Source organism: Lynx canadensis, chromosome C1 (genome assembly GCF_007474595.2).
Source record: "Lynx canadensis isolate LIC74 chromosome C1, mLynCan4.pri.v2, whole genome shotgun sequence".
In the NCBI taxonomy this organism is placed as follows: Eukaryota; Metazoa; Chordata; class Mammalia; order Carnivora; family Felidae; genus Lynx; species Lynx canadensis.
In genome coordinates, this window is record NC_044310.1 from 157,544,469 (window position 1) to 157,562,452 (window position 17,984).

Consider the following 17,984-nt stretch of genomic DNA (forward strand, 5'->3'; position numbering starts at 1 on the left):
GATGAAAGAGTCTGTAGATTATGGGCAGGTTGGAACAGGACTTAGCTGGTGTTCAGGCTTACATCATATGTGTCAAATAAACAGAAATGCTTGGTAGGTCACATAGTAACAAGATAAGACAGCTTCCTGGGCAGGTTTGGCAGAACCATACTTGCAGCATAGTTAATTAGATTGGATGCTCTGGGCCCCAAGCTAGACTCTGATTCAGAGTGTGCTCAAGGAGGGAAGGAGAGAAGGAGAGGAAAGCTGTCCTACCAGTCTTCCAAAACAAGGTCCAAGGCTCAAATCCATTCCAAATCCACATGGTCTGCTAATTGCTACCAGGGCAAAGGCCCAGCATCTTTACCTCCCTATTGGTTACAGGTTGTAATTTGGATGTCTCTTTCTCTCTCTAGTCACACTTGGTTTTACTTTAGTGTAAGGCCACCTGGATACAAATGAGCTCAGAGGAGGAAAATAGGGCCCCTAGTGAGATTTTCTTTAGGCTACGTACTGTCCCTAGAAATGCATTTAAGTAACAAGTAGCTTACTGAAATAAAATTTAGTTGATGTGTTCATTCACTCATTTATTCATTTAACAGAAGCTTATTGGGCATCTATAGCATGCAAACCAATGCCAGATGCTGTGAGGATTACAAAGACTGGTCAATGACAGAATTTTCCCTCAAGGAGTTTAAAATCTTACAGAAGAGCAAAATATGTACCCAACCCTGGCGTAGGAGGAATGTGTTAAGTTCTGTAAGGCAGGGTTGACGAAAAAGTATGGAAATTTAAAGGAACGAAACATATACGGCAGGTATTACCATGAAAGTCTTCATGGAAGAGGTGACTAAGGTGGGACTTGGGTATTTGTAGGCTAGAGGAAGAGCATTTCTGATGGAGAGAACAGTATAAACAGAAAAGCATGGAGACAGGAGAGAACAGGGTTCCTCATTACATATACTTAGTATAGAACAGATATAGGAAGAGATTGGTTCAGGTGGTTTTGTTTTTTCCTTGAGATTTTCTGAGGAGACTCCTATTCTCCTCTAGGTTAAAGGTGAAAATATGCAGCACCAGGAGGAGTGGCTGGTGATTATATCAATACCTTCAAAGAAAGAAGCTTACTGAAAAATGAAGCAAATAGAAGGGGAAAAAAGGTAGAGCTGAGAAAGGAAGAGAGAAACTAGATGTATCTTGGACACATCACATATGTGAAGCCTGAAGCCAAAGCTTTCTTGGAACTACTTGTTAAGTAAACTGATTCTCTCCCTTTAAAAGTTAAAGCAGGCTGAGTTAGGTTTTCAGTCATTTGCAAATACAGTTTGAAGTGATGAAGGTGTTGGTGAAGACTTGAGAGGAGGGTGTTACATTGTCAAAGCACCTATCTGAAGTAAGAAGTATAAAGAGAGAGATGCTAGAGCCAATGAGACCAGTATCAACTGTTTCAGCATAATCTAGACGGAACCATTTACAATGAAGCCATTTTCATCATTTGTATCCAGGTGAAGTTAGGCAAAGACAGATATGAAGGTGGTGCTTGTCTATTATCCATGCTCATCTGGCCTTCTTGAGAAGGTACTAGCACATCACCTTTTTGTTCCCAGGTCCAATTAGTGGCACTTAGTCACCCAGGTGCAACAAGGTGCATGTATCTCAAGTCCTCCCTCTTCCTTGCTCTTGCACATTCACACTCTTGTCAAGTCTCATTATGACTGGGCATGAAACCACTCCTCACCCTGCTTCCCTGTTATCAAGCTGCCCTCTGGGACACCCCAGCTCCCTCCCACCCGGCCTGAGACTCTCCAGCAATAGAGTTACTTCTTTGGGTTATGTAACTAAGGTCAAGAAGTCTTCTCCAGAAGGCATGAGGACTAGGCATGTGTCAAGTGGAGAGAGCAGAGTGCATAGTAGGGCTGAGATGTAAGGTCATGGGCCTGCAGAGAAGTTCAGAGCATTAGAAGCCAATGTAGGAGTATGTGGAAAAGGAAATATGGTTGACTTCCTCCTAGTTCTGAGCATGGCAAAACATATATCCTTGTCCCTTCTGAGTTTTACTACTTTAATCTTATATTTCTTAAGTCTCTCTCTCTCCCTATTTCCCAGAATGTTCCACCTGCCTCACATAGGCTGTCCCATTGAAACCATGGGCCTACCTGCCAACCCCCTCTGGTCCACCATAGACATCAGAGTTAGGATTCTATCCTGTGCCTTTTAAAAAAAAACAGTCGTCAGGCTCTGGGCTGATGGCTCAGAGCCTGGAGCCTGCTTCTGATTCTGTGTCTCCCTCTCTCTCTGCCCCTCGCCCGTTCATGCTCTGTCTCTCTCTGTCCCAAAAATAAATAAACGTTGAAAAAAAAAAAAAAAAACAGCAACATCTGTCACTCCTTTTCTCAGAAGCTGGGTACCACTTCTCACCACAAGTAGAAACAGCTAATTCAGAGAATGAATATCCTCACAATTTTTCTGTCTCTTTCAACATTATTATTCAGGAGATCAGTTACTGTTATCCACTAAATTGTTCTTGAACCTAAAATATATTGCTAAAGAGAGATTGAGCCCTCAGAAAGACCAAGGCCAAGGAAGTAAGATACAAATTAACATTTAATTTAGTCATCTTTTAGCAAAAAAAATCTGTCAGCATACACAATGAGATATTTTTAACAGACCTTCTTACTCAGATTTATAAATCTTTCTCTGCAGGAGGTTAATAGTTACGTTTTGTGTGTAGATTATATTTCTACATTTCTCTTTCTTGTCACCAAAATGTAGAATTTGTGAGAATTAATAGCCAAATAGGAAATGTTTGTATTAAAAATGTTTATTTGATCCTAATAATAAACTATAAGCAAACTACTCAGAACAAGGAGAATTTTGCTCCTCAGAAAAGCTAAGAAAATATTTACTTTCTTATTGACATGACTATGAAATACATCACTTCCTCTTTACAACTGTTAGCCTAGTTATCAAAAGAGATGCCTGTCGTTTTCTGTGTTTAAGAAGGTAGACAGTATCTTCAGGTTGTGATTCTAATGATCCTTATAATTTATTTTTCTTCGAATCAGAAAAGCATGGTTAAGTGGTGCCGTGGTGGCTCAGTTGGTTAAGTGTCCGACTCCAGCTCGTGTCATGATCTCACTGTTGGTGGGTTCGAGCCCCGGGTCAGGCTCTGTGCTGACAGCTTAGATTCTGGATCCTGCTTTGGATTCTGTGTCTCCCTCTCTCTCTTCCCCTCCCCCGCTCACACTCTGTGTCCCTCTCTCTTCAAAAATAAATAAACATAAAAAAAAAAAAAAAGCATGGTTAGACACAATGCCCAATATCTATAAAAACTACCTAATAATTTTGGCAATTGTTGTAACTTTGACTTTATAGAGCAATTTGAGGCTATTACTTTATTATTTTCCTAATTCACAACACTTGATAAAACCAACATTTCTTGAAATTTTTATGAATAAACTTTCTCAAAAGGAAAAATAAAAAACCCTAAGCATAAAATTAGTGAACTATTTTTTTGAGTATAATTGGTATACAATGTTATGTTAATTTCAGGTATACACCATAGTGATTCAACAGCTATATACGTTATTCTTTGAATATTGAAAAATAAATCTGTGTTCGAATTGCTTGGAATTATTACATAAATGTTTTCTTCTAAGCCACTTTAACCACTTTTCAATAAGCAATATGCTGTCTTGAAAGAGCAAGTCTTATAACTGTGCCTTTGCTCAGAGTATAGCCTTGAATTACATATCCTAGAAATGATAAAGTCAATGGTAGAGAAATCTACTCTCACCCATTGTTTACTAACAGCCTCCTAACTCAGCGAAAAAAATCTTAAATAATATTTTCACAAATAGAGACAGCTACTCTTGGGCAGAATTCTTAGTACATAGAATTTTAACATTAAATGAACTATTTTACTGATACACTTAAATCAGGATGAAAGACTAAAACTTACAGTCTTGTTAACGGCATATTCCAAAAATATGTTTGAAAGTCAGTACCCCTATATTCATCCAAAGAAAAATAAATAGCTGGGGTTGAAGGAAATTCTCTTCAAATGCTAAAAAATACATTTCTTATTTCATCTAGTTAAGGAATGATTTGAATTCAGATGGGTCACTCTGGAAGCAGAAATATTTGTAATTCAATTACAGCTCAGTAGGTAAAAGAATGGGCCTAAAGCCATGAACTTGACCTCCATGTAAAAACAGTGCTTCATATCATGGTTAGATCTAGGGGACAAGACCAAACACAAATTTTTAAAATCCCCTTTCTAAACTGACAACATTTTAATTATAAAGCCTCTCTCTCATGACACTAGCCACAATAAGATAAGAAGCCAATGTGGAACAAAAAAATCCCCATGAATTAGAAACAGAAATGTCAATATATAGCAACCAAGGATTCATTTTCACGTTCATATTACATGAAACCTGGGGCTACACTCAAGGATCTCCTGGTTGTACCTGAGATATTACCTGAGGGATCATAGGGGCAGAGGCTCCTAAGAATATTTTAAAACCTTAAAATCTGCCTCATGGCTAGCTTACCTTAAACTAGCCTGGTAGCTCTCTCTGCTAAAGGTCTGTCTGCCACCAAATGAGCCATCTTCAGTTTCGTCTTCTCCTGTGCAACACAACATGAATGATTCCTTAGTGTATACAATAAGGAGAGCCATATCAAAATAAAACTACTTATTATATGCTAGCACTATATCTGATGCTAAAACATTCTATTAACTCTACTGTGACAAATAAAACTTAGCACTTATCCGTCACATTCGAACAAAAAAATTTCAAAATACTCAGCAGGGGGTGCCTGGCTGGCTTCATCAGAAGAGCATGTAACTCTTGATCTCTGAGTCACAAGTTTGAGTCCCCCACACTGGGTGTAGAGATTACGTAAATAAATAAATAAATAAGCAAACAAACTTAAAAAAAAATACTCAGCAGGATTGAATCTTTTGAACTGTGTGATACCCAGTGTGTCATCCCCAACGAATAGATATTTTGACAGCATGAATCGTAAAAACTTAAAGGAAGCCCACTGTAGGTGGTTTCTGTGGTAGACACACCAAGTTAAAAAGTATCTATTTTCAGAATAAATCACACGTGTTAAATGTACACAGTAGTTTTACTCAGTGGAGTTCACAAATCGAGATGTGGTATGGTAGAGAAAGTTTGGAGTGGTTGGTTAATGTAGGCTGGCGTAAGCACCAAGTCTGAAAATTCAGACTGAAAACAGAAAGGATGCACGAGGGCCCAAAGTATCTATCCACGCTAATGAAAATAAGCACCACAATGTTTAGTCATTAATTAATTTACCCAATCAGTAAGAATAAATGTCCTACTGTGTGCAGGACACTCTAGGAAGGCTCTCCTATCTGCAAAGTATCGGATAGAATTGAAATCGTTCTTCCACACAAGACCTGGATTTTAGCTCTCTGACTTGATCAAGTAACTGAATCTCCTGAACTTCTGTTCTTTCTCTTATCATCTGTAGCATGCCTCCAAGGGCTTTTGGGAGAACAAATAACACAGTGTATTTTAAATGTAGAGAAATCCATAAAACAGAGTTAACAAACGTAATGCTTTATACAATGTACAAGTATATTGGAAAAGACACTTGCCTTTTATGCCCTCTCCGTTAGCAGCTTGATCACCTTGACTTTGCAAAGTCACTAGAGTGAAGTAAACGCCTTTCCTTTCCATCAATTCTTCATGGGTGCCTCTTTCCACAGCTGTACCATGTTCAAAACCAATAATGACATCTGCAGCTCTGATTGTGGATAGGCGATGAGCAACTGAAACGATTGTATGTCTGTGCTGAATCTGTAAGAATGTACAGTGTACTGTTGAGCAAACAGTAAGACAGAGCTGACATTGACATTGGATGGTCTCCAAATCCACAAGTGAGTCAGAGTCTTGGTCCTTAATAGGCTATGCAGACATTAGAAAAGGCCAGCACACTCTATCAAGGCCATGAACACCCACATGTTGGTCCAGCTGTTGCTATTAATGAACAGCTAAAAACAAAATGGAAATTTTTGAAATCACATATTCTAAGTTAGATTCAACAAGATTTAAAATTTTTCATTTGTAGCTTCTGGAAGCAAATCATACTGACTTCTATTCAACTGCGAGGAACATTGTAGTCAGTATTTTCTAAACTGTTAGACTGGACCCACTGACCCATGTGGTCCCCTCTCTCTCCCTCCCTGTCTCCTTTCCTCCCTTCCCTTCCCCCCACCCCCATCCTCTCTCAGCAAGCTGCCTTTCCTACAGCACATTTCCACATGGTCTCATACAATGAACTCAGACTTTCAACCAACCTTACTCAGTGCCTCTTGTACCATGGCTTCACTCTCATTGTCCAGCGCCGAGGTGGCCATGTCCAAGAGCAGGATCTTAGGGTTTCGGACAAGGGCTCTGGCAATGGCCACTCTTTGTTTCTGGCCACCGCTCATCTGGCCTCCTCCTTCTCCAACAAGAGTGTCAAATTGCTGGGAAGAAGGTGACACCAGGAAGGAAGAGGAACAATTTGATGGTTCCTGGCAGTGATCATTACAAGGTCCTTTCTAGCTTCCTTCTCAAGGATGAATTTTCACAGGCCCAACTTTCATTGAAAGAAATACCCTTTTGTGAAACAGGTTACTGTCTGATCGATACTTGTATGTAAGATGAAGAAATTGATTTATTCTTTCATTCCCAGGTTCCTGGGTTATATAAATGTTTCTCTCTAGTTCAACTTCAAATAAAATGTCTCCACCAAAGTAAAAGTTGATCAGGGTCCTGAAAACCCATTTTAATTTTTTTTTTTTTTCAACGTTTATTTATTTTTGGGACAGAGAGAGACAGAGCATGAACGGGGGAGGGGCAGAGAGAGAGGGAGACACAGAATCGGAAACAGGCTCCAGGCTCCGAGCCATCAGCCCAGAGCCTGACGTGGGGCTCGAACTCACGGACCGCGAGATCGTGACCTGGCTGAAGTCGGACGCTTAACCGACTGCGCCACCCAGGCGCCCCCTGAAAACCCATTTTAAAGGGTTAGAGCACATATCAAGTTCTTCCTCCTTTTCTCTAGTTTGGCAACACAGAAAAACACAACACTAAAGCTGTCTTTATGTTGTAAAGGAAAGATCAAACTAGCTTTACGATCATTACCATCTATAGCAAACAGTTACTGAGTATCTTTCATGTCTAGAATTATATGACAATCTCACAATGGTGTCAGACTCTTGTCTTGTTCATTATTAGCCAACATGAGTTGAGCACTTACCATGTATAAAGCATGGAGCTGAGCTCTTTACACATTTCACCTCATTAGTCCCTACAGATGGCCCATGAGATAGATATCGCTGTGGTCAATCGATGGGTAGGGAAATGCTGGGGTGTAAGGGGCTAAAGTAACTTGCCCAAGTTTATAGAGCTTACAAATAGAGAATATGGGACTTGCATGGAGGCAGTCTGATTCCAAAGCTTTATACTCTTTGTCATTAGACTATATCATACTCACAGCTGCAATCCTATTCACACAGGTAATCTAAAAGGCTGATTAGGAAATTATCTAGAACACAGACTCTGGAGCCAGACCACGTGGGTGTGAACCTTGACTCTTCTGCCTTGAGCAAGTTATTTGACCTCTTAGTTCTCTCTTTACAAGTGGAAATAGTAAAGTAGCTACCAACAGGATGGTTTTAAGGGTCAAATGAGAGGTAAAGTGCTTAGAACAGTGCCTGGTATGTAGTAAGCACTATATATATATATATATATATATATATATATATATATATATGTTAACTAGTAATAACTCTTCTTTGATTTAGCAGACTATTGGCCACAAAATGTATATAAGTATAATAATATGGAGTTGGATTTTGTTGTCATTGTTTAAAATGAAGATAAATGAGGAATTTTTGAATATGTGAGATACAGTACTGAGGACACGGCATTAGCTGCCTAAACACAAGAAAATTAAAGAACAATGACATTAGTAGGCATCAAAGGAGCATTGTGTAAGTCATTGCCACATGAAAAACTTACCTACTGCTTAAACAAATGCTTAACAGATAGGGTAAGAAGATTGTGTCAATGTCAAAGGGAGATTTTAAAAGAAAGTTCCTGTTTGGTAGATTTTTAATATATCAACAATAATATGTTTTCAGACAAAGGGGAAAATTCATGGTACATTTCCAGGAATGAAATCTAACATGGCATTAAGAATTTAATGATTTGGGGGCGCCTGGGTGGCTCAGTCGGTTGGGCGGCCAACTTTGGCTCAGGTCATGATCTCGCGGTCCGTGAGTTCGAGCCCCGCATCGGGCTCTGTACTGACAGCTCAGATCCTGGAGCCTGTTTCAGATTCTGTGTCTCCCTCTCTCTCTGACCCTCCCCCGTTCATGCTCTGTCTCTCTCTGTCTCAAAAATAAATAAACGTTAAAAAAAATTTAAAAAAAAAAAGAATTTAATGATTTGGGATTTAAATGAAAAGAAATGTATAATATTGTGTAACTTTTTCTTTTCTCTTTCACAGCTTCTGGGTTCCCCCGTGGAATGAGAGACTAGGGGTACCTGTGGCAGGTCCATGATGAAGTTGTAGGCATTGGCTGCCTTGGCAGCTAGAACTATATCTTCCATCGTTGCATCTTCTCTGCCGTAGCGAATATTCTCTGCAATGGTGGTGGAGAACAGAACGGGCTCTTGCTCCACTATCCCAATCTGAGCTCTAAGCCACTGAATGTTAAGAGAGCGGATGTCATGGCCATCCAAAGTCACCTAGAAAACATGAGCACAATGTCACATCTCTTAGAATCCTTCGGGGCTCTGAACCAAAATGCTATGTTGTACTTGATGTACGGGGAGAAAAAGTAGAGACCTGCAAGATTATAACAAAAATAATTCCTCCTACAATGAGGTTGTTTATATAAGAGTGACGATTTATAGTTGAAATCGAGTATAGCTGTAGGACAATTCATTGTAGAAACACAAATGATGTAAAGGTCATTTAATTGACCACAATTGGCCCAGGAATGGAAAAAATGTTAATTCTTCAATGGAATCAATCAGCTATTCACCATATGTTGTATATTTTTATTATCTTTTGACTTATGACCTATAAAAATGGACTTCAAAAGCTACAAAGAAAATAAGAAATGTTCCCTATCTTGTGTATATGCATTACAGTAACTTTCTGGCCGGATTCATGAAATCTTGCCATTTGTAACAAAGTAGATGTAACTGGAGGGTATTACATTAAATGAAACAAGTCAGAGAAAGACAGATTTCATATGTTTTCACTACTATGTGGAACGTGAGAAACTTAACAGAAGACCATGGGGGAAGGGAAGGAGAAAAAAATAGTTTCAAACAGAGACGGAAGCAACCCATAAAAGACTCTTAAATACAGAGAACAAACAGGTTGATGGGTTGGTAGGGTGTGTGTGTGGGGGGGGGGGGATGAGCATTGAGTAGGGCACTTGTTGTGACGAGCACTGGGTATTGTGTGTAAGTGATGAATCATGGGAATCTACTCCCAAAGCTAAGAGCACATTGTACACACTGTATGTTAGTCAACTTGACAATAAATTATATTTAAAAAAAAAATAGCACTTTGCCATTTAAAAGTAATTGAAACTATAGGTGGGATAAACAATTACAAATTACTATTAGCAAAGAAGCAAAGACCTTACATCAAGAAACCATGATTTTTATAAATTCAGAGTGTAGTTATGCTGGTATGTAGCAACGAATATCCAGAGGATGGAATGTCTGTACCAAAGAGAATTTTCATTACGTGTGTCATGTCAGTGTGGCAGTGCATCCATTATAGAGAATGCCTTGTATTGAAGCCACTTAACATACAGTCAAATGAGTCTACTGCAAGGCATCAAGGAAATGTTGACAAGAATGATTTTGAGAGTGTAGAAAGAACAGAGCCTCTGGCAGCTAATAGACCTGGGTTCAAACTGGGGGCAAGTCTCAATCTCTCTGACTCTGCTTCCTTATTTATAAAATGAGCATACATACCTTGGAGGTCATTTTGAAAATAAATAATTATTTTTATAGACAAATAAACATGAGGAAAAAGAGACCAAGTAGTTTGTGAGATTATATATATATATATATATTTTAAACTCAGTTTCTCGAAGCAGTAATCAATCTGTTCATTCTAGCCATGCAACCTTTCCTATACCTAGTGTTTGGAAAACTTTAAAAGACAATACGATTTTGTTGCAATCCAAAGAAATAAATGGAAATGTTAGTTCACCGAAGAGGCAGAAATACCATTTTGAATGTATCTGCGCATTTAGTTACATCCCTTAGTGCACAAGCGGGTTGTTCATTGAGTACAGCCACCGTGCAGGGAATTAGTCCAGTCAGTCTGGTCAAAAATCATTAAGTCAACTCTGCGTGTGTCAAGATGGTCTCCATGTGTGCTAGGTCTTTATGTTTGACCAGCGTATCTCCATTTGCACTTCCCATCCCCACATATTGAGGAGGTTTCTGGAAGACACACACCATGCCTTCACTGGGGTCATAGAAACGCTGAATGAGCTGTATTGCTGTGCTTTTCCCAGCTCCACTGGATCCTACCACAGCTGTCATTTCCCCTGATTTAATGACCATGCTGAGGTTATTCAAAATCTGTAGAGAAAAGAGAAGAACAACATTCAGATTGTCAGCAGTTAGACTCATAAGTTAGGATGCTTTGTGAGAATACTGTATATGTGTTTACTCATGCCCTGAAAGCAGTATCTATCAATACCGACCAATAACCAGAAAATTAATAAACAGTGCCTAGGATGAAGTTTTAGCATTTAGCACATTACTCATTAATAAACTCATAGTGGCGGTGAAGAAATAAAATGATGTGTGGTAACACTGTTGCAGTAAACAAACCAGGACAACTTTTAAAAGTATGTTCCAAAGTCCAAGTTAAAAGACTCCTGATACTAGGACGCCTCAAGGAGACCGTCCCAATTAGTTAAGGAAAAAAAGCCATTAAGTTAGAAATATAATACTAATTTACTGAGCATGGATTAACAATAAACTAATTTGCAAATGTTAAGCTGTTATGCACTTTTATTGTGTGTGAACGTATGATCTGAATAACTTTCCCTAAGAGATGTTTGTGGCATGTTTGTTAAGTTTAAAGCACCGTTAAAGGTAGAGACTGAATGCTGGTAGGTCCAGAAAGGGAAGAACAAGAAGCTAATTCATAAGCATCTGTTGGGTATTTTCACCAGTCCAGTGGTGATTTTTGTACTTATTATGGAAAGGCAGTTTGGGGTCCTCTGTGTGACAAAATCTCACATGCCTTTCATCCCACTAGAGAGTCAGGCTTGCAAATCACTTTCACTTACTGGACTGATTGGACTGTCATTCCCACCAGGGTGGCAGGCATCAAGTGTGCTTTTTCTCATTATAGCCCAGTACAGCGTGGCACCCAGCAGGGCTAAATACATACTTGTGGTATAAAGACTATTTGCGGGTCTAAGTAAGATTTTGTTAAAACAAACTATTGGTGTTGGGAATAGAGGATAAAAGAGAAATGAAATTATTGTGTTTTAATTCTACTGGTATTTATGAAACGGCTCTTATTAGCTGGTTCTGAACAGATACTACGAAGCAAGTTTTTAGACATCCATTAAAAAATCTTTACTGAGTGAGTACTACCTTGTGGTTGATCTTTCACACATATGTTGACATATGTTGACATTTTGACATATGTTGTGACATTTAATGTTTCCATACATATATGATATGTAACAGTAATCTAAATACACTTCAGCAATGTAATCAGAACATAGGGGTACCTATGTTCTGTGTATATATATACACACATACACATATGTATGTATGTGTATATATATACATACGTGTGTGTGTGTGTGTGTGTACGTGTTTGCCTACATTTTAGGTACATAGTGTCAGAATTAAGTAGCATGGGATTTACTTCCCATAACAGAAATATTAAGAAAGTGTGGCTAGAGGTATTCTGTAAAAATTAGAAATAAGTCTCATTTCAAAGCCAACTCATTCATGGAGAGTAGATCCTCATTTACCTGTAGAATAAGTTGCCTTTAAAGATACTTGCTCAGTAGGTGTAGGAAAACTGTAAATTTCTTCATCATGTGCCCTGGGCAATCACCCAGCACAAGATACATGAGCCTAAGGTCACAAGCTTACCTTTCCTCCAAAGACTGATCTAGTGACCCTTGTGAACTTAGAGATAGGAAGGAAGAAACCACAAGGCAGCAGCTTTTCTTTGCCACTCCTTCCCTTACCCACTCCGTGTTTCACCCTCTGCATCTGTACTTTTTGGCTGTTCTGATAGACTTGTAGTTTATTTAGCTTATGCTTTTCATGACAGTAATCATACTTCAACAGAGAATCATACTTAACCTGACCTAACCTGAATGTGCTGCCAGAGCGTGTCCTCACCAGAGGGATTTGCACATTATCGTTACTACAAAGGAATGTGGTTTGTTGTCTGAGAAATGACAGGATGCCAAGCGACACTTCTAGAGAAACATGCTTCTGTTCCTTCTTCCTGGACACTGTCATGCTTCAGAAAAACAAGGAATTTGTGGCTCTGGACATGAATCATCAAAGAAGGAAAATGGCATTGTTCCTGGGGAAAAGATGAACACTTACCTTCACCTCTGGTCTGGAAGGATAATGGAAGGTCACATTATGGAATTCAATTTCACCCTTAATTCGATCCAACTTGTAACCATCCTCTGACATGCAGTCAATGATGGGTTTCTGGAGTGGAATATAAGAGAAATATGCAACAACACACATTATATGCATTTATGATCCATCTTGGTTTGAATTTACTCATAAAACAGAACAACAACCAGGTAAAACTTGCAGCAAAATTTGTTTCCACATTAAGCATTTATTAATAACAGTAATAATATGAACATTTACTGAGATATTAATATGAGATATTATATTACTATACATTAATAGTATTAATATATTATATTACATATATTAATACATGACCAAATATACACAAAGAATTAATATATAATTAATTATAATCTATATAAAATATGTCAATAATATATAATTGATATATAACATCACATTAATTAAATTTAATTAATTAAATTATTATTACTATTTGTTGACATATTACTATGACATATTATATTATTATATAACAATATAATATATAGTATTAATCTATAGCTAATATATTATTATATTAGTATATAGTATATTAATATTATATATTATTATATTTTGAGATACCATGGAAGACAATTTACAAGGTATTTTAATATGTGCTTTTCTCACTTATGTAATTGTCACTATAACCTAATTAGACATAGGATATGCTCAATTGTTTGCCTGAGGAGGTTAAGTATCTTTCCTAAGGCCACACAAACAGTCATCCAAGCCAGGGTCCAATAGTTCTCTACATTTGTGTATCTGTGGTAGATGATGATTAAAACTACTTGAATGTCCTCAGGAACCTGGGTGGCTCAGTTGGTTAAGCCTGCGACTTCATCTCAGCGCAGACATCTCACAGACAGCGCAGAACCTGCTTCAGAGCCTCTGTCTCCCTCTCTCTCTGCACCTCCCCAGCTTTCTCTCTCTCTCTCAAAAATAAACATTTAGGGGCGCCTGGGTGGCGCAGTCGGTTAAGCGTCCGACTTCAGCCAGGTCACGATCTCGCGGTCCGTGAGTTCGAGCCCCGCGTCAGGCTCTGGGCTGATGGCTCAGAGCCTGGAGCCTGTTTCCGATTCTGTGTCTCCCTCTCTCTCTGCCCCTCCCCCGTTCATGCTCTGTCTCTCTCTGTCCCAAAAATAAATAAACGTTGAAAAAAAAATTAAAAAAAAAAAAAATAAACATTTAAAAAAAACCTAACTGAATGTCCTCAAGTGGTATCCTCAAATACTACCAACTTTCAATTGCTATGCTGAATTTCACCTCATTGTTGTTAGTAGTGAGCCTAATCTAGAATTTAACCCTTCTAGTTAATCAGACAGGAGTGAGGGCCATGTCTTGCTACCAGAACACTCCACGTCAGCTTCTTCCTGCTTCTACACTTGTGAGAGAAACTCATCATCATATCTCATTTTGGGGCAATAGCGTAATCTATTTTCTTCTTTGTGGGTCTCTAGTAAAGATAATAAAGTAACTTTTAAATAATTTTTTGTAATAGTTTCAAAGTCCTTTTAGACTCATTATCTTATTTGAGCATATAACAACCCTAAGAACGAGGTAGAATTTGGATAGCTCAACATGTCTGTGTAGTTTCCAACAATCTATACTCCAATATATGAAACCCCCAAATACAAAACAGATAAAGTGATCAACAGTTTCCCCAGGTAGGTTATATGCTTCATAAATACTTAAGATTTAGGGGACCAAAGAAGAACCTCTGGATTTCCAGGGCTTCCAGAGGGGTAGACATGTTGCCTTCTTCTCCCCTCTATTCTTGGATTTTGACTTTCTAGCTGGACCTCCAAGGTGCTTTAGTAGATTAACCAGGAAAATCCTAGCCAGACTACCAGACAGTCTAAGGTCTGTCACCTTTAGAAGATAATCCAAACTTACGAACTTGGCCTTAAAGTCTTGCATGATCTGGCCCCTTCCTCTCTCTCCAGCCTCTGTCCCTTGCTCACTCAACTCACACACACTGACCTTGTTTTAGGTCCTTGTGTTCACCAAGCCCTTTTTCCATCCAGAGGGCTCTCTTCCAGGAATAGCCGCCCTGCTCTCATTTCCCAAGCACCGTTTCCCCCTGAACCTCCCTTCACACGGCTGACTGTCCTTGAGTTCTCAGTGCAAATATTATCTCCTCAGAGATGAGGTTACCATCACTTAAAGTCTCCTCTCCACTCCAACCGCTACCATGCTGACCTATTTTATTTCCTTTATTGCACTAATATTATCTTATCTTTGAATGTGCTTACTTCTTTTTTTAATTTTTATTTTTTACTGAAGTTAGGTTGGTTTTAGGTGTACAATATAGTGATTCGACGATTATATACATTACCAAATGCTCACCAAGATAGTGTAGTTACTTTCTGTCATCACACAAAGTTATTCCAACATTATTGGCTGTACTTTTCATCCCTGTGACTTGCTTATTTTATAACTAGAAGTTTATTCCTTTCACCTATTTTGCCCATCCTGCTAGCCCCTTCCTCTCACAGCCACCAGTTTGTTCTCTGTATTTATGAGTCATTTCTGTTTTTTGTTTGTTTGTTCATTTGCTTTGTTTTTTTGCATTCTACATGTAAGTGACACTGTATAGTATTTGTCTTTTCCTGTCTGACTTCTTTCACTAAATGTAATACCCTCTATTTTTTTCTAATGTTTTTATTTCTTTTTGAGAGACAGAGAGACAGAGAGACAGAGCATGAGAGGGGGAGGGGCAGAGAGAGAGGGAGTCACAGAATCCAAAGCAGGCTCCAGGCTCTGAGCTGTCAGCACAGAGCCTGATGCAGGGCCCGAGCTCATTAACTGTGAGTTCATGACCTGAGCCTAAGTCAGATGCTCCACCAACTGAGCCACCCAGGTGCCCCAACATAGTACCTTCCAGATCCATAAATGTGCTTCCTTCTTTATTACCCGTTTCCTAGTATGATAGGAGTGCAAAGGGCCTTATTTGTTCTATTTCATTCTTGCAGTCCCAACTCAGTGTGGAGCCGTGATAGCACTTATTAAGTATTGCTGAATTAGGGGCATTGTGATAGTCCTCATATTTTTTTTAATTTATTTTTTTAATATTTGTTTATTTTTGAGGCAGAGACAGAGCGTCAGCAGGGGAGGGGCAGAGATAGAGAGGGAGACACAGAATCTGAAACAGGCTCCAGGCTTTGAGCTGTCAGCACAGAGCCCAATGCGGGGCCCAAACTCACGAGCCGTGAGATCATGACCTGAGCTGCAGTCAGACGCTTAACTGACTGAGCCACCCAGACGCCCCATCCTCCTATTTTTTTTAACATTGAGGGTAAATTCCTCAGAAATTCATTTCTCTCCCCACCCCAACCTGCTCATGGCCTTTACTTTGGCTCTTACATACCCGGTCTATTGTCTGAAAAATGCTGGTGGCCGCTGCACGCCCAGTTGCAAAGGCTTCCAAACAAGAAGATGCATTGCCAAGATTTAAAGCTCCTACTATGATACTGAGGAAAATCTGAAATAAAAAGAGATAAACATAGTTTTTGTATGTTTTTGTCAATTTGTAAATAGCGCTATCATTCGGGCTATCTGTGTGAACTCAGAGGTTTCTCAGAAATGTTCTTCCTTGGGAGTTTGAAAGATAACTATTTCTTTAGAGACACCTGGAATAATTTCTGTTCTACAAAGTATCTCCAATTTTTCTATTGTTATGATTTAAAAGATTACATTATTTTTAACTGAACATCTATGTGTAGAACACTATTCTACAAAGAAGAATATATTTTGAAATGAGGAAGAGATCTAAGCAAGGCAGCGTATAGACACAAAGTGAGTTAGAATAGTGACATGATAATTCAGTTTGTCACATGACCAGCCTGATATGGTCTCTGGATAAGAGACCCCTGATAAGGGTCACTGAAGCAATAAAGACAGTATGATTAGCTTGATTGTCATAGAGATTGGTACGTACATTATAGATTTGCTACTAATGCTATATTATTGCTACTAGTAGACTATTATTAGGATAACTATTACTACTACTAGGAGGAGGAGGAGGAGGAGAAGTTTTCCTAATGTATATTTCTAAGTGATTTACCTGCTTTACTTCATTTAATTTTTACAACAGAAGAGAAAACCAAGGTGTATGGAGGTTGCCTAACTTACTCTACATGAAAACACGTATTAAGTGGTAGAGCAGTATTTGAACCCAAGCTCTTGCCTGACATCCTGTCTAGCAAACAGGCCCACCTCCTGCTGGTGGCATGCGGTTGGTATGGCCAGGTTCCTTGCGATGCTGAGGAAGCTGTCCTTAAACTCACCAACCCAGTCATTTCATTAAGTTAGGGGAAGGCAAATTTATCATGACCAGATGTTCCTACCAAATAGCACTATGTTTTTATCAGTGCTGTTTATAAAGGAAGAGGCAATGAGGTAATTTATCATGTGCCTCTAGGAGGAGCACAAGACTCCTTTTGGCCAAATGGGACTAGTCATGTAACTTTCATGGAGGATATTTCATTGGCCACCATCCGTTGGGGACAGGAGTTATTTCCTGAACTGAAAACTGGCTGCTGCCTGAATGTTTGAATGTAGTCTTCTTCAGGCAGTCAAATGATCCTAGTCTGTGATGGTTTCCCTGCCTTCCTTTGGTCTTGTGTCTGGACCAGGAGACTCCTCAGAGCCTCCCAGCCGCCTCCCTTCCTCTCAAGTAATCTCCATTCCGCATATGATGATGTGCACCAGTCCCCCCTTGCCTTCTTCCTGAATTCCCCACTCCATGCATGAGACAGACATTCTCTCCTCATCTTTCTTGTTCCTCTTCCTTAATTACAGAAGGCAGCTCCTCCCATGGGCAGATTACTTCATATTTCAAGCCGCAATTTCTTTATTGGTAACACAGGGATATTAACAGTATATATCTCATGGGACTGTTATGAACATGAAATGAAATAATTAGTTTAAGGGTGATAAATCCAGTGTTAGCCACATAAATCATAGTGATGATGTTAAAAGAAGCAAGATTGCACACTTAAGAAATGATAAAGTGAATAGAGGGAGAAGTACTTCTGTAAATTGGGTTAAGACCACCTTTATCAGAGGCCTTCCCACCTAAACAAAAGATGCTTTCCACATGTCCTAGATCAGGGCTCAGCAAACAGTTTCTATAAAGGACACCTAGTAGATATTTTAGCCTTTTCAGGCCATATGAGCTCCGAAGCAATTACACAACTCTGCTATGTAGTACGAAAGCAGCCATAGACAATAGAGAACAAATAATTATGGCTGTGTTCCAATAAAACTTTATTTACAAAAACAGGCATCAGGCTGGATTAGACTGGTGGGCTATAG

General features: G+C 39.0%; 1 protein-coding gene across 6 annotated transcripts in view; it reads right to left on the reverse strand.

Moving 5' to 3' along the window:
* ABCB11 (ATP binding cassette subfamily B member 11) overlaps positions 1–17,984 on the reverse strand; it is a 118,670-nt gene that overhangs the window by 32,680 nt on the left and 68,006 nt on the right. For 5 of the 6 annotated variants that reach the window (XM_030325966.1, XM_030325965.2, XM_032594434.1 and 2 more), the window contains 7 exons: positions 16,036–16,149; positions 12,642–12,752; positions 10,503–10,628; positions 8,556–8,759; positions 6,317–6,487; positions 5,615–5,816; positions 4,536–4,611 (listed from right to left, as the gene is read on the reverse strand). In XM_030325966.1, the coding sequence (XP_030181826.1) occupies positions 4,536–4,611; positions 5,615–5,816; positions 6,317–6,487; positions 8,556–8,759; positions 10,503–10,628; positions 12,642–12,752; positions 16,036–16,149 (1,004 nt within the window). The remainder of the gene's footprint in view (positions 1–4,535; positions 4,612–5,614; positions 5,817–6,316; positions 6,488–8,555; positions 8,760–10,502; positions 10,629–12,641; positions 12,753–16,035; positions 16,150–17,984) is intronic. The other variant, XM_032594433.1, reaches the window with a different exon arrangement.